At 32.0% G+C, this 20,778-nt stretch overlaps 4 protein-coding genes, 1 long non-coding RNA gene and 1 pseudogene across 5 annotated transcripts; 4 read left to right on the top strand and 2 right to left on the bottom strand.

Moving 5' to 3' along the window:
* Positions 1–733: 733 nt before the first annotated feature.
* Positions 734–2,963, top strand: LOC124914636 (annotated as a pseudogene).
* Positions 2,964–4,521: 1,558 nt separating this feature from the next.
* LOC124914969 (3-ketoacyl CoA thiolase 1, peroxisomal-like) lies at positions 4,522–7,780 on the top strand. The gene is made up of 14 exons (XM_047455605.1): positions 4,522–4,673; positions 5,146–5,222; positions 5,351–5,435; positions 5,533–5,659; positions 5,737–5,835; positions 5,921–5,988; positions 6,063–6,170; positions 6,272–6,349; positions 6,427–6,559; positions 6,663–6,759; positions 6,964–7,087; positions 7,165–7,273; positions 7,353–7,436; positions 7,525–7,780. Exons 1-14 carry the CDS (start codon positions 4,578–4,580, stop codon positions 7,608–7,610), a joined length of 1,371 nt encoding a protein of 456 aa, XP_047311561.1. The 5' UTR covers positions 4,522–4,577; the 3' UTR covers positions 7,611–7,780.
* Positions 7,652–8,908, bottom strand: LOC124914971 (thioredoxin-like protein 4B). Its single transcript, XM_047455606.1, has 4 exons — positions 8,637–8,908; positions 8,374–8,531; positions 8,100–8,166; positions 7,652–7,943 (listed from the first exon to the last, which is right to left on the bottom strand). The coding sequence occupies exons 1-4, from the start codon at positions 8,766–8,768 to the stop codon at positions 7,845–7,847; spliced, it is 456 nt and encodes a 151-aa protein (XP_047311562.1). The 5' UTR covers positions 8,769–8,908; the 3' UTR covers positions 7,652–7,844.
* Positions 8,909–13,218: 4,310 nt separating this feature from the next.
* Positions 13,219–13,706, top strand: LOC124913875. Its single transcript, XR_007096786.1, has 2 exons — positions 13,219–13,292; positions 13,392–13,706. It is a non-coding gene; the product is annotated as an uncharacterized LOC124913875 (long non-coding RNA).
* A 452-nt stretch (positions 13,707–14,158) lies between these two features.
* Positions 14,159–17,497, top strand: LOC124916305 (protein SULFUR DEFICIENCY-INDUCED 1-like). The gene is made up of 5 exons (XM_047457030.1): positions 14,159–14,221; positions 16,215–16,343; positions 16,416–16,628; positions 16,711–16,866; positions 16,944–17,497. The coding sequence occupies exons 1-5, from the start codon at positions 14,159–14,161 to the stop codon at positions 17,361–17,363; spliced, it is 981 nt and encodes a 326-aa protein (XP_047312986.1). The 3' UTR covers positions 17,364–17,497.
* Positions 17,479–19,699, bottom strand: LOC124915227 (vesicle-associated membrane protein 721). Its single transcript, XM_047455905.1, has 5 exons — positions 19,435–19,699; positions 18,253–18,394; positions 18,041–18,161; positions 17,896–17,958; positions 17,479–17,735 (listed from the first exon to the last, which is right to left on the bottom strand). Exons 1-5 carry the CDS (start codon positions 19,622–19,624, stop codon positions 17,589–17,591), a joined length of 663 nt encoding a protein of 220 aa, XP_047311861.1. The 5' UTR covers positions 19,625–19,699; the 3' UTR covers positions 17,479–17,588.
* Positions 19,700–20,778: the final 1,079 nt, after the last annotated feature.

The raw sequence follows: 20,778 nt of genomic DNA, 5'->3' as shown, positions 1-20,778 counted from the left end.
TTCTTATTAGATTATACCTTGTTTTACTCATTGAAATCAACTTTGACCATTTAGAAGGTATAAATCCTAAAAACATTACACAAGTATTAAAAATACGCTAAAAACGTCTTTAAATATCATTTTATTTAAAACGTGACAAATTAATTAAAAAATTTAAAATTATACATTAAAATAATTTGACGAACTTATTATATATGTGAGAATAAATGAATATTTGCATCGGATTATGAGTTGATCCGTTATAAACTTAAAACTGGTTAAAAATAAAATTAAAAATGTTATAGGTATGTTTCAAACTTGCAACCTAACAAAAATAAGTGCAACTTTTTAACCAAATGTGATTGAGATATAGTTTGTCGGGATAATAGATCGGTAATAATTGAAAATGGTTGAAAAATATGAATAAAAAGATTAGAGGTTCATTGAAAAAAAAAATATGGTGACATATGTGAGAAGATGAGTTATTTTAACTGAAGTGAATAAAATGTGAATTAAAAGTGTTTATTTTTTATTTTAATATATTATCGGTGTTTATTAAGAATTTTAAATATTATAATAATTTTTTTTATATATATTTATATCCATGTATATCTCTAGAATTTCCTAATAATATATTCTTATATTACATATTAAGCACAAAATTAAAGTATATATAATTTATAATAATTATTATATTTTAAATAAAACAGTATATTTATCATCTATGTAAATAGCTTGTAATATTTGAAGTTCTCTCATCCGGGTACCAGAAATTCGGAAAATGGCGTTTCTCCACTCATGCTACCATCTCTCGCCTCCTTCTCCAGCTTCTCGCTTGTACACTTTCAGAAAATCGACCTTCAATTTCCTCCTTCCTTCATCTCCACACCTCTGCAGCCTCCCGCTGAGCCGCCGTCTATCATCTACCTTAACCGCCAGCCTTGCAGTTCAACATCCGGCCGCTCCCGGCACTGTCGGAAGCGATGATTCTCCCAAGCTTTTGCTTGAGGTCAAAGACCTATCTGCCGTAATTGTGGAGTCAAGGCAGCCGATTCTCAAGGGTGTAAACCTTGTCATCTATGAAGGGGAGGTCTCTTTCTAACTTCAATGAAATGCTTATACATATTGTTCCTATACATCTTTAACTGTGTCGTTTCTTGTAAATGTATGTAGGTTCATTTTGAACATGTTTCATTTCCGATTTACTGAAAATGCATAATTTATTGTTGCTGCTCAATTTGTTCCATTCTAGTAGGTTCATGCAATAATGGGAAAAAATGGTTCGGGGAAGAGCACTTTTGCCAAGGTTGGTAATTTATATCTTCATGAATCCATGTCCATTCCTCTTTTGAAGTTTCTAACTGTAGCCCAAATTATTGTAGGTGCTTGTTGGCCATCCTGACTATGAAGTTACAGGCGGCAGTGCTGTCTTTAGAGGTGAGAATTTGCTTGAGATGGATCCAGAGGAAAGGTCCTTAACTGGACTTTTTATGAGTTTCCAGTCCCCAGCTGAAATCCCTGGTGTAAACAACATTGACTTCCTAAATATGGCATACAATGCACGGAAAAGAAAACTCGGTCTTCCAGAACTAGGACCAATTGAGGTGTTATTATCTAGCCTACAGTTCTATGATTGCTGGTTTTCTGTCTGTTTCTAATATAGTTATGAACGGTGCATTTATGCAGTTCTATGGGTACATCTCTCCCAAGCTTGAAATGGTGAATATGAAAATTGACTTCTTAAACAGAAATGTAAATGAAGGTTTTAGTGGTGGTGAGAGGAAGCGCAATGAGATTTTCCAGCTTGCGGTATGGTTTTAATTATTTAATTTTTCAACTGTAAATCAATATGAATCCTGCTTTGGAGTATTTTTTGCTTTGGCTGTTACACTAGGAGGAAATGAAGCTTTCATCTCAAATAGAAGGCTCTCCTTTCCAGAATTAGAAAGGGATTTCAAAACAACTAGGTTTGGGAGTTTGTATATGAAATATGAGGATCTGTTTAATCCTTGACCAGATTCTGGAGTGAACATGTCATGAATAGATATTGGTGTCTCTTGGAGAACATTCTTAAATTAGTGGAGGCTTATATTGGTTGGTCAAGATAATTGTTGAAATATAAGGGAATCCTGATCTGGATCGTGAACTTCTGCACCTCCATCTCTTTTACAAGAAAAAGGGAAAATGATATAAGCTCATTTAACTTTCCCAAACTTGTATCAAAAGCTTGGTTTGCGAAAGGAAAATGTTCATTTGATAATTTATCATGAATTGTTACAGGTTTTGGGTGCAAAGTTGGGCTCTGTTGGATGAAATTGATTCTGGGTTAGATGTTGATGCTCTTCAAGATGTCGCTAAAGCAGTGAATGTGCTACTGACATTAAAGAATTCGGTTTTGATGATTACTCATTATCATCGGCTATTAGAATTCATTAAACCCAATTATGTTCATATTATGGTGAGCATTTTTTTTAATCAGACTTGTGGATACTTCAATCTAATGTACATATCTGATTATAGTTGACAGGTTTTCTCAGAATTATTTTTCTAAATGATTGATTATTTATTTCAGGAGGATGGTAAAATAGTAGAAAAAGGAGATGCATCTATAGCAAGACGTGTTGAGAAAGATGGATACAAAACAACTTCATCATCTGTGTAGTAAAAGTTTCTGGTTTTCAGGTACTTTTTAATTTTCCCCGAAGGAATTTTTGTCAGTTCGAGCTTTCTGTTTCAGAATATTTTTATGCTTTTGCCAGGAAATACAATGAGAGAATAAACTTAGACGGCAACACATTATGATTTCCTTGACAAAGACCATTAAGTGTGCATTATTGGTTCGAGAAAGAGTAATCCAAAACGACCAGTTACTTCCTAGGCAAAACCCTTTTGTTGTGTTTTTGTTATGTGTGAAGAAATTGTATGGAGTGAAATGATCAGCCAAATTAGTAAATTTTTGGTATTTTATTTTCATCTTTACCAGTTCAAGAGTATACATGTATATTTTATATTCATAACCTGAAGAGGACCAATAAACAGTGAAGGATAGCAAAGATATTTACAAGGTTCTTCTTCTTTATTGTACTTTTGAAAACAGAATAAAACAGATCATGCTGAGTAATGTCATTAAATTTTTTAAAAAAGTAAAGAAAATATTATCACAAAATAGACATGGTAAAATTTCAGGTATCAAATTGGTCCCGAAAATAGGGTATTAAACTACCCAAACCGAATAGGTTGATACTTGATTCAAACTCGTTTAACAATATTTTTACTTGTTTATATTGATTTGATCAATTTATCGTTTTTTACCTTATGTTAAAAGGCTAAAACAATAGTGAATACATACATAAAACAATAGTCTACTCAATACATACACAAATTTAATATTTCATTACTTATGTACTTATGATAAAAGGTTGTTAATAACAAATTTTATGAAGATCCATCAATAAAACAAGTCAATGCATACATAAATTATGTTTAACAAAAACAACAATATGTATGGTGGGTTATGAGTATATTCTTAATTAATTAATATTCACATATAAAACAAAATGAATGGAATAAAAATAATGCATATGCAATGATACCACACATATCGGTTATTGTTATTCATGGGTTGTTAAATGTGAAGAGGGTAGGTTCATACACACACCTAACAAGTAAATATAGGAGAAATTAAGACAGACAGGTTCGGCTGGAGCACTTCTTAATTACAAAATACCTACCTCATTTTTTACCACATAATTATTTTAGTGAAAAATAAGATCTCAATGGTATATATCTAAACTCAATTGAATACAAATTCATTTAAGAGTTATATTTATTTAACTTATGATGATGGATGTTTGTGTTAATGATAATTATACAAATAAAGATAATTTGAAATTTGTGTAATAAAAAGGGACTTGAATAAATTAAATATTGTGACGATAAACAGTAATTTTTAACAACCATCTTTATAGGTGAAAAGTAGATTTAAAGAAGGTGATTTTTTAACCACAATTTTTTGCCAAATAATTTATTTTCATATTTTTGTGTGTGTATGTAATAAAAATGTGTTTCCAAAATAATAATTGACTCCAGTCAAAATATAAAAAGTTCATTTTCATTATTAAAATTCATAAAAATAAAATAAAATATAAACTAATGATAAAAATATATTTGGTGGAACAGAAATGTCAATTTTTTTTAAAAAAAAATGTAATAATTTTTTTTAACATAATTTAAAATTTTATCAAAAAAACAACTTTATTATTCTATTCGATTTTTATCTAATTCTATATATATATATTGATAATTTAATGTCACTTTATTATTAAAATCAAATAAAAATACTTCCTCTTTTTATTTTGATACTTTTAAAAAGTTTGATAAAATAAGACTTTTGAATAAGAGCTCATTAATTAACATAAAGAAAGAAGAAGACTGAAGAGAAGACCCTCGTCTGAATTTCTTCGTTGATACTACGTACTTTCCGTCAGTGGACCGGACCGAACCGGACCGGTGGTTATATATATATATATATTTACTACATGCATTATTACTCTCTCTGTATCGTCACTAATCGAGAGAGATAACCAGACAGAGAGAAAATGGAGGCAGCGAATTACAGGCAGAGAATCCTTCTCAATCATCTTCAACCTTCTTCGCCTTACTCTAATCAACGAAGCGACGAATCATCCCTCTCTGTATGTTATATTAATCAATCATTATTTTCGTAGATCTTTACTTCTGAACTGATTCGCTTCTTCTACTTATGCCTTAATTTGCTGATTTCATTTGTACGATTCGTAATCTAGTCAATCCTTCTGTAGTCTATACTTATAACTAGATATCTAGCTTACTGATTTAATAATAACTCGTCGTCTGTAATCTGTACTAGTACGAGACAAGCATTTTGCTCTTTGCTGCATGATTTAGTCGAGGTTCATTCTCATTTGAAAACGTTGACCTGACGTATGTGTGATTGTTTGTCATTATCAATAAATTTCCATTTCTTGCAAGCCATGTCGCGATTAAATTGGTTTTCCAGGCATATTACGAACTGAAACTCATTGATTCTCCAATTTATGCACTCAAAGCTTGACTTATAATGCAAGAACACCTGTCTAAAGTTTTTTAACACTCTGTTACATCATCTATGTCCATGTTCTTAACTAGGCTTCCATCTGTCTGGCTGGGGACAATACTGCTTATAATCGGCAAGCTGATTTTGGAGATGATGTAGTGATAGTAGCGTAAGTTGCATCTTCTGTGAAAAAGAAACAAAACACTTTTATTGCCCTGCTGTTTTGGATGTATTTTCTATATTTGATTCATGTACTCAATTTTTTAATGTTTGTTTTGCACATGTTACTCCAAACAGTGCATATAGGACAGCATTATGCAAAGCTAAACGTGGGGGTTTCAAGGATACACCTGCAGATGATCTTCTTGCTGCTGTTCTCAAGGTGGATTATACTGATTTATGAATCCATGGAATGTTAATTTTACTTGTTGAGATTTGTTTTCCAAACTTATACTTGTGTTTATTAACTGGTTTTGTAGGCAGTCATAGAGAAAACCAATCTTAACCCAAATGAAGTGGATGATATAATTGTTGGTAGTGTTTTACCTCCAGGTTCTCAGAGAGCCATTGAATGCCGAATGGCTTCCTTTTATGCCGGCTTCCCTGGTAATTTTACAATTTAGTGACAAAAGATCAAAACAAGATTTTTGGTTTCTTAACTCTACGTGGTCTTACATCTACAGAAACTGTGCCCATCAGAACTGTTAATCGGCAATGTTCGTCTGGCCTCCAGGCTGTTGCTGATGTGGCTGCTTTTATAAAAGCAGGGTTTTATGATATAGGTGAAACCAAATCCCAGCTATTCCACCAAAAAAATCATTTATTCTGTCCACGTCCATATAACTTATTCCCTGTCTTTGCAAACAGGCATTGGCGCTGGATTAGAGACCATGACAATAGACCAGATTCAAGAAACACGATCAGTTAATCGAAGAGTATGTCGAAAATTATAATATTTTGGTCGGATTTTCCTCAAAATTGTTTACAAGTTCTATAAGATATTGAACAGGTTGAGATTTTTTCTCAAGCCCGTGATTGTCTTCTACCCATGGGGATGACATCAGAAAATGTTGCCATTCGTTATGGTGTTACAAGGGAAGAGCAAGATCATGCTGCTGTGAGCACATACTATTTTGTCTTGTTTATTTAGTTCTTTAACACTAAAAGCAAACTTCTCTTTGTTTGAGTGAAGAGTTAACCTTCTAATATATGTGATAGGTTTTATCTCATAAACGGGCTGCTGCAGCAACTGCATCTGGAAAATTCAAAGATGAGATAATTCCAGTCTCCACTAAGGTAAAAAACTGGGAAATCTTTTGACATTAAATAATGTATATTTTCTTATTGTTCACTTATAGTCCTTTTTTCCGAAGATTGTTGACCCAAAGACAGGTCAGGAGACATCTATTATTGTTTCTGTGGATGATGGTATTCGACCAAACACAAATTTGGCAGATCTAGCAAAACTGAAGCCTGCATTTAAAAAGGATGGCACTACAACTGCTGGTACTAATAGAGCTATATCCACATTTATTGATTTGTAAATTGAGAGAAGTCATATTTGAGATTGAAAAGTATTTATAAGAGAATCTTAATTACCTGGATTTAGGGAATGCTAGCCAAGTGAGTGATGGAGCTGGAGCAGTTTTGCTTATGAAGAGAAGTGTGGCTATGCAGAAAGGACTCCCAATTCTCGGTGTTTTCAGGTACATATTTTGTTTTACAATGTTTGATAAGAAAAATAATGTGGGAGGGATCAAAATAAGGATTGATTTTGTACCTTAATTGGCCATGCTTCATATATTGCACAAATGGGTTGTAAATTACAGTTGGTTTGCTCTGAGGAAGGAAGGTGTGTTTAAAGTTTAAACTTGCCTAGTTAAGTTAATCCATCGCCTGTATACCTGCAGGAGTTTTGTGGCAACTGGAGTAGATCCATCTGTTATGGGAATCGGTCCAGCAGTTGCAATTCCAGCTGCAGTTAAAGCTGCTGGCCTCAACCTAGATGACATTGACCTCTATGAAATTAACGAGGTATCGTCTGTTCATTGTATGCTGAATTATAAATCCATCTTACAGCTGAAATATAATTTTATTCTTTTTCTATGCAGGCATTTGCATCCCAATTTGTATATTGCTGTAAGAAACTGAATCTTGATCCCGAAAAAGTCAATGTCAATGGTGGTGCATTGGCTCTAGGTCATCCCTTGGGTGCTACAGGTAATAATTTGTTTCAAAAATTACCTGCCAGTAATTTATATTTTACAAAGTCCTTTCTGCTCTAAACTGGTTCCTTCAGGAGCTCGTTGTGTGGCAACTTTACTGAATGAAATGAAACGGCGTGGCAAGGACTGTCGGTTTGGTGTGATCTCTATGTGCATAGGTCTGTTGCCCATGAAATGAAATGAAACTTTTGTTTTGTGGACATTTATACATTTGAGTAGAAACTAATCCCGCTTATAAAACTGCAGGATCAGGAATGGGTGCTGCAGCTGTTTTTGAAAGAGGGGATTCTGTGGATGATTTGTGCAATGCACGGGTTTGTAGCGACAAGTAAGAATCAACTAATCCGGTTCTGGCAGTTCTTAATAATATATATGGCGCAGTAGAATTCTGCCAGTCATTTTTTATTTATGTACAACGTTTAAAAGACAAAGACTCTTAAAGTGAGATAATAAAGTTTGACTATTGTATTTGGTTTAAACATTGTCTTATATTTGAGCATCATCTAGTATGATCACAAATCCAAATGCAACATAAAAAAAAACTATCTGCCAATATAGGGTTGTTCTTAAACATCCTTATACAACAACTGGAACCTGGGAATTCGTTGAGGAGGCAAGGGACATGGAACTATCAGCTTACCTTTCATAGCCCCTCTGAAGATTGCCTGCAAGAATCAAGCAAATGCAATATACTTTTAGCTTGTTAGGGCATTCCAAATTTCAAAACTACATTTCTGTTTAATTGACTTTTGATGAGATCTCGAAAGGGAGTTTATTACGACACTACTATATAACAACCTCATAAATGAGTAGATACGAACCTCAACAACATCAATGAAGTCTTGTTTTTTGTAGAATGAACCAATCCATTTGGTATGATCTGCACTCCTGTAAAAGACGACGAATTATTAAGTATGGAATGACTTGAAGCTCTCTCTGCAGCTGATACTAAGGTGATATTATTTCGAAATAACTCATTATCCAATCAACACCTCATATATATTATTCAAATCATCAACCAAAATACTATATATATTTATTCTCTTTTAATCTAAATAACCTACATTAAGGGTTAATTGAATAAGATAAATGTACCCTGAATCCATCTTCATGTGATGGGCATTGAAGAAGAAGACAGTGGAGGGAATCAGGGTAATGTCAAAGTAGTTGACGTAGACTTGAATATCTTCAGAATCAATATCTACTAGAGCCACATGAGAGAACTTGGACACCTCCCTCGATGATTTAGAAAGCTATCCTTCACAATGAAGAAATTAATTCATCAGAGATGTTAATTGATAGAGAGGAGGAAAGAAAGAAAGAAAGAAAGAAAGAAAGAAGGAAGGAAGGAATGTTACAATATCGTCGAGTTGTAGACAGATAGCGTCTTCGGCTCTACCGAAGCGGAGAACGAGAACTTTGTCAATCGTATTTCTGATAATGGAATCGACCTCTGCCTTCTTCGTCAGCATCGGCAATAAGTAACTCATCTCGTCTTCTTCTACGCTTTCGTTTTACAAACTCAGGAAACAGAGGATTCTTTAAGAAAGAGTTTCTAGTCGGAAGCTTCGACTTCGCTGGAGGACGATGGTGGCTGCGATCTGCGCAGGGAAAGGATATTCGATAACAAAAAAAAAGAAAGAGGGATGGAGAAGGAGCCAATGATAAAGCAAATAAAAATAAATTTACAGGGTTAATAAATAAATAAAATAGTTTTCACGAATAAAAAATAAATAAAACAGTGCACAACTGTTAATTTGAATTATATTCAATTTCAGAAAACAAATATTATTCAAAGTTTATGTTTAGAATAATATATTGTTACCAACAAAAATCAAATAAAATATCCCCTAAAATTTCAGGGAAATTTGACGAAAAGGGTTATTTCCAAATTTAGTATAAATTAGATAATTTTTTCAAATTTAACTTTTTGCCCATTAAAAAATACTCTTTTGCCCCTCAATTAAAAAATAATATTTTTTTTTCTTTCCCTTTCTGTTTTCCCTCTCTCTCCTCTTTTCATATTTCCAAAACAAAGTAACCACCATCTTCTTCTTCTCCTCTCCCCCGACGACGAAGCTGAAGGAACCAACGAAGCCACCATCATCATCTTCTTCTTCTTCTTCTCCTCTCCCCCGACGACGAAGCCGAAAGAACCAACGAAGCAACTCAGAACGAAGTCACCATCATCATCTTCTTCTTCTTCTCCTCTCCCCCAACGACTATCCGGCCCCCGACGACGGAAAAAAGCAGAACGAACGAAGGTTGAGGTTGAGGTTGAGGGTGAGTTTTCTCCGAAGCAACGAGCTCCGAGGTTGAGCCCCCGATCCTGTCGCAGACGAATGCACATCTGTCGCAGACGAATGCGCATCTGCGACACAGCCTGCAATAACCTTCGACATATGAATTTTAAACCCAAAACGATTCAGTCAACCAATAAACCTAAACCTAAACAATAAACACTAAAACCCTAAACCTTCGTTCTAGTCGTTCGTTTTGCTTGGACAGTCGTTCGTTGTCTTGGATCGTCGCTCGGTTAGTCGTCGGGGGCTCAGATAGTCGTCGGAGAGGTGGGGTTTGGGGGGTTGGATCGTGTCGTCGTCGTCGGGGGTTTCGGGAAAGAGAAAGAAAATGAAGGCGGTTTGGAAATATGAAAAGAGGAGAGGGAGAGAAGAAACTGAAAGGCAAAAAGTCTCTTTTTTATTTTTTTATTTGAGGGTAAAAAGGTCTTTTACCATAGGCAAAAAGTTATATTTAAAAAAATTATTTGGCCTATGTTAAATGTGGAAATAGTCCTATTAGGAGGGTTATTTCGTTAAATTTCCCAAATTTCATGAATTGAAAAATCAAACTTGTAAAAGGGATTTTATTAATAGAAGATAAATCTAAAATTAAAATTGATTGGTCATAAAATTTTAAAATAAGATTATAACAAAATCCATTATTTTGTATATTTTAATTTAAATTAAAAATTATAGTTTGTCAAGATATAAAATTCATCATAGAATTAATGAATTGAAAAAACAAACTTTTTAAATATAACTTTTGTTCTATAAATAATTATCCAATAAACTAACAAAAACGAGGATGAAAATGGACGGTTCGGAGTCGGGGAATATATTTATCATCCCTGTCCCGTTTTAATTTCGGGGATTTTTTTAATACCATCCCCGTCCCGTTCGGATTTTTTCGATTTCGGAGAATCCCGCAGGGCACCTTTAATAATTTTTAAAAATAAATAAATAAAAATTATACAATAAAATTATATAAACAAATTTTTTAATATAATATATATTGTAATATATTAAAATTTTATATTATTATATATAAATAATTTTACTACTCTTATAAAATATAATGAATAAATAGATATATTGGTGATTTAATATATTTAATTATGTTCGGGATGAAATCGGGGCGGGGCACATATACCATCCTCGTCCCATCCTTGTTCGGTTTCAGAGAAAATCCGTCCCAAATGGGACAATTCGGTTCGATTTTCGCGGGACGATTTCAAATTGTTATTTTATGAGAGACCAGTACTATCTATTAACATTAACTCATAATTAATTGCTATGGATTATTCTATATAATTTTTGCACCAGGATAATTTTTTTAAATCTCGTTCTTTGATGGAGCATTATTCAAGATGTAATTCTTACGGATGATATTTGCATAAAAAAATGTTATATTATAACTAGTCAATGTCGTATGTGCCACAAAGAGGTTAAATCGATAACTCACTTACTTTTACATTGTCGATGGGTGACTAATATTTTTAGAGTCTTTTGTTATTTAGAGTTTTGTGAAATATTACTAAGATTCAATAGGTGATTTCCGAGTCTTTGAGTAGTTATTAGGAAATTTGGATTAATGAGGCTACATAGCAAGCCTACATATTTAGTTTATCATCCCAATTATTTTGTGGTGACTATCTAGTTAGAAAGATCGTTGAATTTTCATCAATTGTTCGTCCGATGCGTATAGTTAATATTTTTTCTCGAGAAATTACGAACTCGATAATTTATTGAGTTCTGATAATTTATTGAGTATTGTTTATTTATTTATTTATTTATTTTTATGTTACTTCTTATTTTGTGCTTAAACAATATTTTTTTATTAATTTTAATATATAGATGGCCAAAAAACTTGTATGAAATATGACTAAATTTATTTGGATATGACTAAGTTTATTTGAATAAAATGAGTTTTGGGACAATTAATCTCGCAGTTGTTAAAAATTACGTGGCGTGTCACTAAATACAAAAGTACTGGATGTGATTTAATAATTTAAATTGATAAAGGTAAAATAATATTTAAATAGAGAAAAAAAAAACTAAATTTAATCCCAACAAAAAAAAATAAATAATAAAAAAAATCATCTAAGACAGGCCCAAATCATTTAGGACTTTCTTCAAATTCAGAAAAGAGAAAAAATAAGATTGATTCTAAGTTTAATTCTAAATAATAAAATAAAAATATAAGAAAGAAAAATCTGAAATTACATGAATAGATATAATTTTCATAAAAGTTATTTCAAAACTAATATTTTACCATAAATAAAACTACTTTTTAAATTTGATAAAGTAAAAAATAAAAATAATTTTGTTTTTATTTAATATAAAAGATGTAATGAATCTTTTTAAATGTAAAGTAAATGAAAACATATTTTTAATAAATTTTTAGATCAAATTAAAATTAATAAAATTTTGATATATTTATTTATTTTAAATCTTTTTATCTTCTTTTCCACTTTAATTAAAGGTTTTATTATAAAATATAACTAATAATTAAGGGTGAGTGTCAAAATAGAAGAATACTTGAAGGACTTATTTATTAATTTACTCTGTATCTCCAACCAGTTAAGTTTACAGTTGTCATATTGTTATAGATTTGTTGTTCAGTTATCATCGCATAAGTGGTAGAAACGAAATTCCATTTATGCCCTTCTCCTTTATTTTCAATATAATTTCCTCTGTATCGTCTCTGCTGAGAGGTTTAACATGCAAAAAGGGTTTTGGTGATTCTCTCTCTAAATCGTTCCTTATTTCTCATCTCTTTTGTCATGGATCGCTATCAGAAAGTTCAGAAACCGATACAATGTTCGCCTATAAACGATAATGAAATCCGAATCACCGCTCGTGGTTTGATCAGGAACTACATCAGCTATGCTACAAGGCTTCTTCAGGTACCTTCATTTGCTGAAACTCACGCTATCTAACTTGATTGTTCTTTCGCATGTCTAATTTTGTAGGTCGTTTGCTTTCTTGGACGATTCTTTTATGAATTATTACTGTTTGCTTATCTTGCTTCTAGCTTTACACGATTCATGATGTTTCTATCATTTTAAGTATCGTAGAGTATAGAATCATAGAAATGTGGTAATTGTATTGATGTATCGATGATCGATCATCGATCCTTAGTGCGATGTCTTCATTGGATCTTGTCCTTGAGTGGAATTATATTCTCAAGGGGAGTACTGATGGAATCTTGATGGATTTAGAAGTTTAATTTGGATTTTCTGAGTCAGTTTCACAATGTTACCATATTATGATTACTTACTTTAATGAATCTTGGATGAAGGAAAATGAAGGAAGAGAAATTGTGTTAAAAGCTATGGGGCAAGCAATTAGCAAGACAGTTGCTGTTGCAGAGATCTTAAAGGTGTTGAAAACAAAAATGATTCTATTTGAAATTCCTTTTGGCTGAGATCTTAAACCTTATTTTCTTCTTTGTCCTGAAACAGAGGAGATTTCCTTGGCTGTACCAGGATAGCACCATCAGCTCAGTAAGCGTTACTGATGTGTTTGAACCCATTGAAGAAGGGCTTCAAATGTAATAAACAACATTCAATCTCTCCTATGTTCTACATATTGCTGTTATTGTTACTTGAATGATATATATAATCTGAACTTTGATATGTTTTCTGATGAATTCAGTGTGGAGCAGACTCGAAATGTCTCAATGATTTCCATCACTTTGTCTTGTAAAGAGCTAGATGCCAACTCCCCAGGGTAATTAATTAATCTTTTATATATATTCTGTTGTCCAAGAAAAATATGATTTCAATCTTAGTAATATAACATGTATATGAATGAATATGATCTTATTAGGTATCAAATGCCAATCTCAAACAAAAACCCGGGAAAAGAATTATCAGTAGCAGTAGCATCTACTACCCAGACAAGCTTGTGCCCCTGTTAATGATGATGGTGAGTCTGATCAGGAGAACAAAAATGAAGCTAACATTTGTCTTGTTTGTTTGAAATATCTTGAACATGTTCACTAGTGTTTGTAATCTCTCTCTTGAAGAAGAAGAATCTCTTTTGTTGCTTATATCTGATTTCTCAACTCTTTAGGACTTGTGCTTTGCCTCCCCCTTCATACTATGAACTGTTTCTGTCAATAATTTTTCAATTTCAGTTTCATATCATAATTGTTCTAAAATGTTTACAGGGTTTTGTTGGTTGGTTTGAGTTGGGTTACAAATGTTTCATTCTGATTTAGGGTTTATGGTTAACATCTTTTTTGCTAAATTAAGGTTTTTGTTTTGTTAAGTAAGGTTTTCGGTTATTTATAAATAACCTTGTTATGGTTGATATGTAGGTTGGGTTATATATTAACAAACAAGATGGTTTGTTTAAAAATATAAATGGTATTTTGATGGGAAATTTAAATGATGCGACTTTTTACCTATTAATAAGAGAATGGATGATAAATTATTTGATATTAAACACAAAACAGGAAACATGGCATAAAATTTTTGCTAAGAATTTTTATTGGTATTCAAAATTTATAAAATATTAGAATACATGAAAGTGAATAGAATGATTGTTATCTTGTTTATTGATGGTGGATATGATGTAGACGTGTCTGGGTAATGGCCATTATATCCAACGTTAATGGTAGATTATTGCCAAAGATCACTGATGCTAGAATAATAGTTATTGAAACATTTAAAAATTTATAGTTATTGAAACAAATTGATAAAAAAAAACAAACAAATGGTAAATAATACAGATTGGATTTTTATAGATAGATCTGGTAAAATCTTGAATCCCTTCATTTTCCATTGATTGGTCGTGAGTTGGGAATAAAACTGTGGCTTATTTCAATAATCTAATAAATATTGCTTTAGGATTGGAAGGTGCCACCTCTTTATATTAACTAATATGAAATTGATTAAAATATTTAAGTGTATACAATCATAACTTTGTTTGCTGATTTACACGTCCTTAATGGTAAAATACAGATTGTCGTTGGATTTGTCGATTAATCATAAAAGGAAATAGCTTATCCAATGATGTTTATCTCGATCCAAGATTCTAACGCATCTTATTAGGACATTAAGCAAACTTCTATGAATAGAGGTTTGATTAAGTAGTCTCATACAACTTGTATAGCTAGAAGATTTATAAATTTATTAGAATACATATTAAACTAATTATTTAATTAATTCAACTTACCTGTTAAATACTAAATTATCTATTAAACTTGTTAGATTAGATTATAGTTTTAGTGAATAAATTTTGGTGGGATGAGTTCATTTTAGTACAATATAGTTTTAGTATTTTCAACAAGTACTATATGGTTTAAAATTATGTTTACAATTCTCACATTGTTATTTGGTTTAAAATTAGTTTTCCCGTAATATTTGGTTGCCAACTATTATATTACTTTTTAAAATAATAAATTATTTTAATTTAATAATTAATTTTAAATTATATATAATATTAAAATTAATTTTAGATAATATATAAAAATTAAATTATATATAATTTTAAAAAATTAAAAGAATACTAATAATGAAATAGACCGACTTTTTTCAGTTAATTATTCTAGAATTTACAAATTTTATTTCTAATAACATGTTATAAGTATTTTCTTAAAATTGATTTAGATACAGAAAATGAAATAAATATATTTGACTGAATATATAAATGGTTAAAATTGTGAGATGCACTACAATTAAAGAATAATAAAATAATGAATTAATGACAGAAGCTAAATCATTTGGGTAAAAATAACAAGAGATGAACACAAAATAATAGTTTGTATATGATATGAAATGCGTCCAGATTCATCACCATATATATATATGCAGACAGATAGACGGTAGTAGATAGTATGAGAGAACTCAAACCGGGAGCGGCGCATATAGATTCATGATATGTTGTAAAAAATTATTTTAGCACATAATCTTATTATTTTATTATTATTTTTAATCTTTGGCTAACAAAATTTCATTTGATTTAAAAGTTAAAAGTTTTAGCACATAATCTTTAAAAGTTAAAAGTTTGAGTGCCTTTTATATTTATAGGTTAAATCAGTGTTTTATAGTTATCTGAAGAAAAATAAATCATTTGATTTTATACATTTATGATAAAATTGACAAATAGAGAAGATTGACATTACTTATATAGGAAGGTTGTGGTCACTAAATAGAGTGAAAAGAACATTTTATTAATTCCAAAGAATGAAAATCATTAATTCCACAAAAGTTGACTCCTCAAGTTAGGCCGAAATGATGATTAATTGAGAGACCCCTATTGTAGTAGCATATATAGAGAAAAAAAAATTGTTAAAATTGACCCAATGTGAACAATTTATGAATTAATAATGGTCAGTTTGAATATAAATATACTTGAAGGTTCTAATTTAAACATGTGATAAAAGTTAGAGTTTGAATTAAATTTTGTATACATATAGATAGAACTTAGAAGTCTATCAATATGACAAAATCATTTAATTATGATTCCACTAATATTATTATTACCACTCAGTAGATGTACCAAGACGTGTTCATATAGAGGGATAGAGGACGGAAACACATCCAGATTCATTCCTTTATTGTTTCTTTATTCATTGATCTAGACACTTGTTATTGCCTTTATTTATATATATTCAAGAACATAGTCCCTCTCTCAAAAAAGTAGAATAAGGAATCTTTAAAGAAGAAGAAGAAGATGGACAGTCCTACTAAAGGGAATCATGAGTGTGTGTTTCATATTATCCACAAAGTACCCTCTGGAGATGGTCCTTATGTTAAGGCCAAACATGCTCAAGTATGTATTTATCTTTTTATATATATATATATAAATGAAATGGGTATGATTGATTTTGATTGTATTTTGTAGCTGGTGGAGAAGGATTTGGAAGGAGCAATAGTATGGTTTTGGAAGGCAATCAATTTAGGAGACAGAGTTGATAGTGCACTCAAAGACATGGCTGTTGTCATGAAACAATTGGATCGATCTGAAGAAGCAATTCAAGCTGTTAAGTCCTTTAGAGTTCTTTGCCCTAAACAATCTCAGGATTCTCTTGACAATATCCTCATTGACCTGTACAAGGTATATATACATATAACCCTAAACCTTAAATCATAATTCTCTTGACAATCAATACCCTAATTGTGTTCATTGCATGTGGCAGAAATGTGGGAAAGTGGATGAGCAGATAGTCTTGTTGAAGCAGAAGCTAAGAATGATATACAATGGTGAAGTTTTCAATGGAAAACCCACTAAAACTGCTAGATCTCATGGCAAGAAATTTCAGGTTTCTGTTCAGCAAGAGACTTCAAGATTATTGGTATGTATATTTGTAATTTTGTTTAATAATTCCTATTTTTAGTTTTAATTTTAATTAAATTAAATTAATTAATTCAGGGAAATCTGGGTTGGGCCTACATGCAAAAGGGTACTTACATGGCTGCTGAGGTTGTATACAAGAAGGCTCAAATGATTGATCCTGATTCCAACAAGGCCTGCAATTTAGCCCATTGCCTAATCAAGCAAACTCGCTATGAAGAAGCCCAGTCCATTCTTGAACACGTCATTCATGGAAGGCTGCCCGGTAGCGAATTCATCAAGGCCAGAAATCGGGCAGAAGAGTTGTTGTTCGAGCTCTTGTCCCTCCAAGAACCACCACCTACAATGACATTGTTCACACCGCAAGAAGGCGATGATCTTGTTGATGGGCTCGACCTCGAACTCGAACGTTTGATCAATAAATTGGCCCGTTTCAGGTCCAGACGCCTTCCTATTTTCGAGGAGATATCATCGTTAAGAGATCAATTGGCTTGCTGAATGAAAATTTTTTCGTTTTTTCCCTTGTCATGAGTGATTTGTTGGTAACATGTGGAAATAAATAATGGGGTTCATGTAAATATGTATGAATAACCTTTACTAATGAATCAAGTTATGAAATGAATGTAAAATGACCATATGAAAGTACAAAATGTGTAGCATCATTCATTTTACAATAAAAAAAACACTTGCTATGTATAAGAGTTTCACAAGTACCAAAATATATCAATGGCACTTGAAACCGCCACAAACTGATAAAACTATGATCAAGATCAGTGCGATGATGATGGCTAGAACTATCAGTTTTATCTTCATGTTTTGCAACCACATTTTTCTTCTCATTTTAGTCCCTTCTGTCCTAAAATCCTGTGCCTGCAAATTAGTAAAATGATTAAGGATTCTCAATACAGTTTACTTCTTTCTATGTTGGCTTCAGTGGGAAGATACATGACAATGTTCAATATGCCTGGATGGTGTTCATTTCAAATATGATGCCTAACTTAGAAGATTGGATACTAATCCAGTTACTGACCTGAGAACGAAGGTTCTCTGTTTTGTCAACTAGAAGTTCAATCTTCTCCCCTCGATCAAGAACCTGAAAATGTAAGATATGAGAAAACCAACCATTGCGTAGGAACAAACTAACAGAGAAAATAGGCCGTTTTTTTAAGAAGTACCTTCTCAATGTTTTCCATCATTACTCCTTTAACTTCAGAAACCTGAGCTTTTACTTTTGCAAGCTTGCTGACCTCCTCCGGGTGATCCACACAGTATTGCATCTGCTCCTTGATCTTCGGACTGTTGTTACATACAAATTAGTATTGGTTTCAAGATGACAGGTTTCAATGCAATTCAGAAGAAAACATGTGAATTGAAAGGATATTTTTACCCAAATTCCCTGTTCAAGCTTTTAGCATCAGCTGTTGAAGCTTTTCCACCGCCATATCTCTTGACAAACTCCTCTTTAATCCGTTCAAGGAAGGCCATGGGAATCTGTCTACCAGCAGATTCGATAGCAACAATGCAATAAGCTGGAAATATTCAGATGACAACACCAGTATTAGAGGATCACATCAACCAAAAAGGAAAATGGATGCAGTTTTAAATAAGTGACATTAAGGGATTTGAATAAACGGAAAAGAGGGTCATATGAATCACAATATGCTATGAATATGACAAGTTAAAAGACTTCTTTATATAAGAATGTGAAAAAACCTACAGGCTACAGCCAATTATGTCATTACATAACCCGCATTGTACAGAAACAATCCTTGTTTAGTGTCATCGTCAATCAATTCTTCCATCGATTCCTCCACTAAACTACCAACATACTATTACTTTATCTTGTATAACATTTACAAATATTAACTCTTTCATCAAACAATATTTTTTGCCTAACTAGAGATCTCCTGTTGGAAAAGAAATACCACCTCAATCTAGATTCTAGCAAATATGCAAGAGATGAACATGAAGACATATTCCACTTCTTTGTTTGCATTAACTGCACCATCTCAAGCAAAAATAATGAACCAATTCCCCAAACAAACAATACACTAATAGATCCCAAATACAATCAACTAATGAAAACTATAGATCAGAAATGAGAGGCCTATACTCTTACTAACATTAACCGAGCAGTTCGATTGGATACGAAATGTGTAGATCCAGCATAATGCCAAAATTTCACAAAAGGAATATCCATCGTCCTTTAAAGACAAACTTTAGAGTAGAACAAGTTCAATGAACACTACTAATCAAAATTCTCATAAAAATAAAAACGCTAACCGCTCACGTCGTAATCCATAACCACATAACCATGACCTATCGAAAACAGGACACGACTATCAGTAACCAAAGAGTGATTACAAAGGCTAGTTAAATTAGGTATAGCACGAAGATTGTAATAGAGTATCACAGCGTCAAAAATCAAATCAAGGCACAAACTGACTGATCACAAAGCTATGGAAACCAACCGTAAATATGAAAGTAACCAGAACTATAAACGATATGAAATGAATAAAAACAACAAACAGTGACCAAACGCGAACGAGATTGAAGAAGAGAGACTAACTGTAGCCATCTTCAACTAGGTAGTTGAAGGTGTGGTCGTCGCAGTTGTACGTGAATCGGTTGTTGGTGGCGGGAAGTTTCTGGAGACACTGCGATGCTATGCCGGTGAAGTTTCCGGTGAACTCGGTGAACTCGGCGAGAATAACCGTTCCCCGGGCAATAAAGCCGTAGATCAGCGATTGTTGCCCCATCTAACAAACCCTAAACACCTCTCTAGAGAGAGAGAGAAGAAGCAAAGAGGAAGCGTGATGAGATAGAAAAGTATACCACCAAATAGTTTGAATTTCAAGGTCCATTAGATTTTGGAAAGTCTTATTTGAAAATAAAATAAACTATTATTATTATTATTCAAACTTCTATGGTTCTTAAATTTTTTTATTTTTAATTCGCCCCTTAAGCTTTAAATACTTTCAATTTTTGATAACTGAATTTCTCTAGGATTGGGTTTTTGGGAAAAAACTATTATTTTTAATTGACATTTATTTATAGATTATAAAATTAAATTAAATATTTAGACAATCTTTGACTGATCAATTTAATAATAATTTTTTTTGGTCTTGGTAATAAAATTGACCATTATTAGAAAAATAATAAATTTAATTTGAAGTCATGTTATTTAATAAGAATTTTCGTTTTATTATTATGAATTGAATTTTGGTTATAATTACGCGTCATATCTACATTATCTTTGATTTTTATTTGGTTTAGTATTATTTGAATTCAAATTTGTGGACAAATCTTGAATTTTTTTTAATTACCCGTCTATTCATTAGAATAATAAGAGTATCTTGTGAAACTAGCTAGGCATAACAAAACAAAAATTGTGAATAAAGAAATTATCGAATACGGACATGAAGTCTATAATAATGACATGAATCATTGTAAATAATATCGTTGGATGATACGCATTACTTGGCATATAAGATAACTCAAAGTACCCCGATTGTTTCATTTCAAATCAGATAGTCTACTGGCACACATTTATTTATTTTTAAAATTGTACTTATAATGGATCTTAAATCTTATGCACAAATAAAAAAGTAGGGAATTGTGGACTTGATAAGGAGCTATAGTTGGAAACTAACAAATCTTTCAAGGTACCTTTGAGATTATAAACCATATGTATATAAGTGTATAGCTTTTTCTATTTTTAAGGAACTTATTCCATTGTTGATGATACTGTGCTGCAAACATTAAGGAAAAGTCTGATATGGAGGTGATCATATATATATGACACATGCATGGTCTCTAAAGACTCTAATTTTCCTTCTTTATGTGAAATTATATATATGCTATATTTTCTTATTTTCATGATCTTGGAACCTAAAATCCATCTTTTCCCCTT

This window comes from Impatiens glandulifera, chromosome 9 (assembly GCF_907164915.1).
Source record: "Impatiens glandulifera chromosome 9, dImpGla2.1, whole genome shotgun sequence".
Classification (NCBI taxonomy): Eukaryota; Viridiplantae; Streptophyta; class Magnoliopsida; order Ericales; family Balsaminaceae; genus Impatiens; species Impatiens glandulifera.
This window is presented reverse-complemented; position numbering and strand designations above follow the sequence as displayed.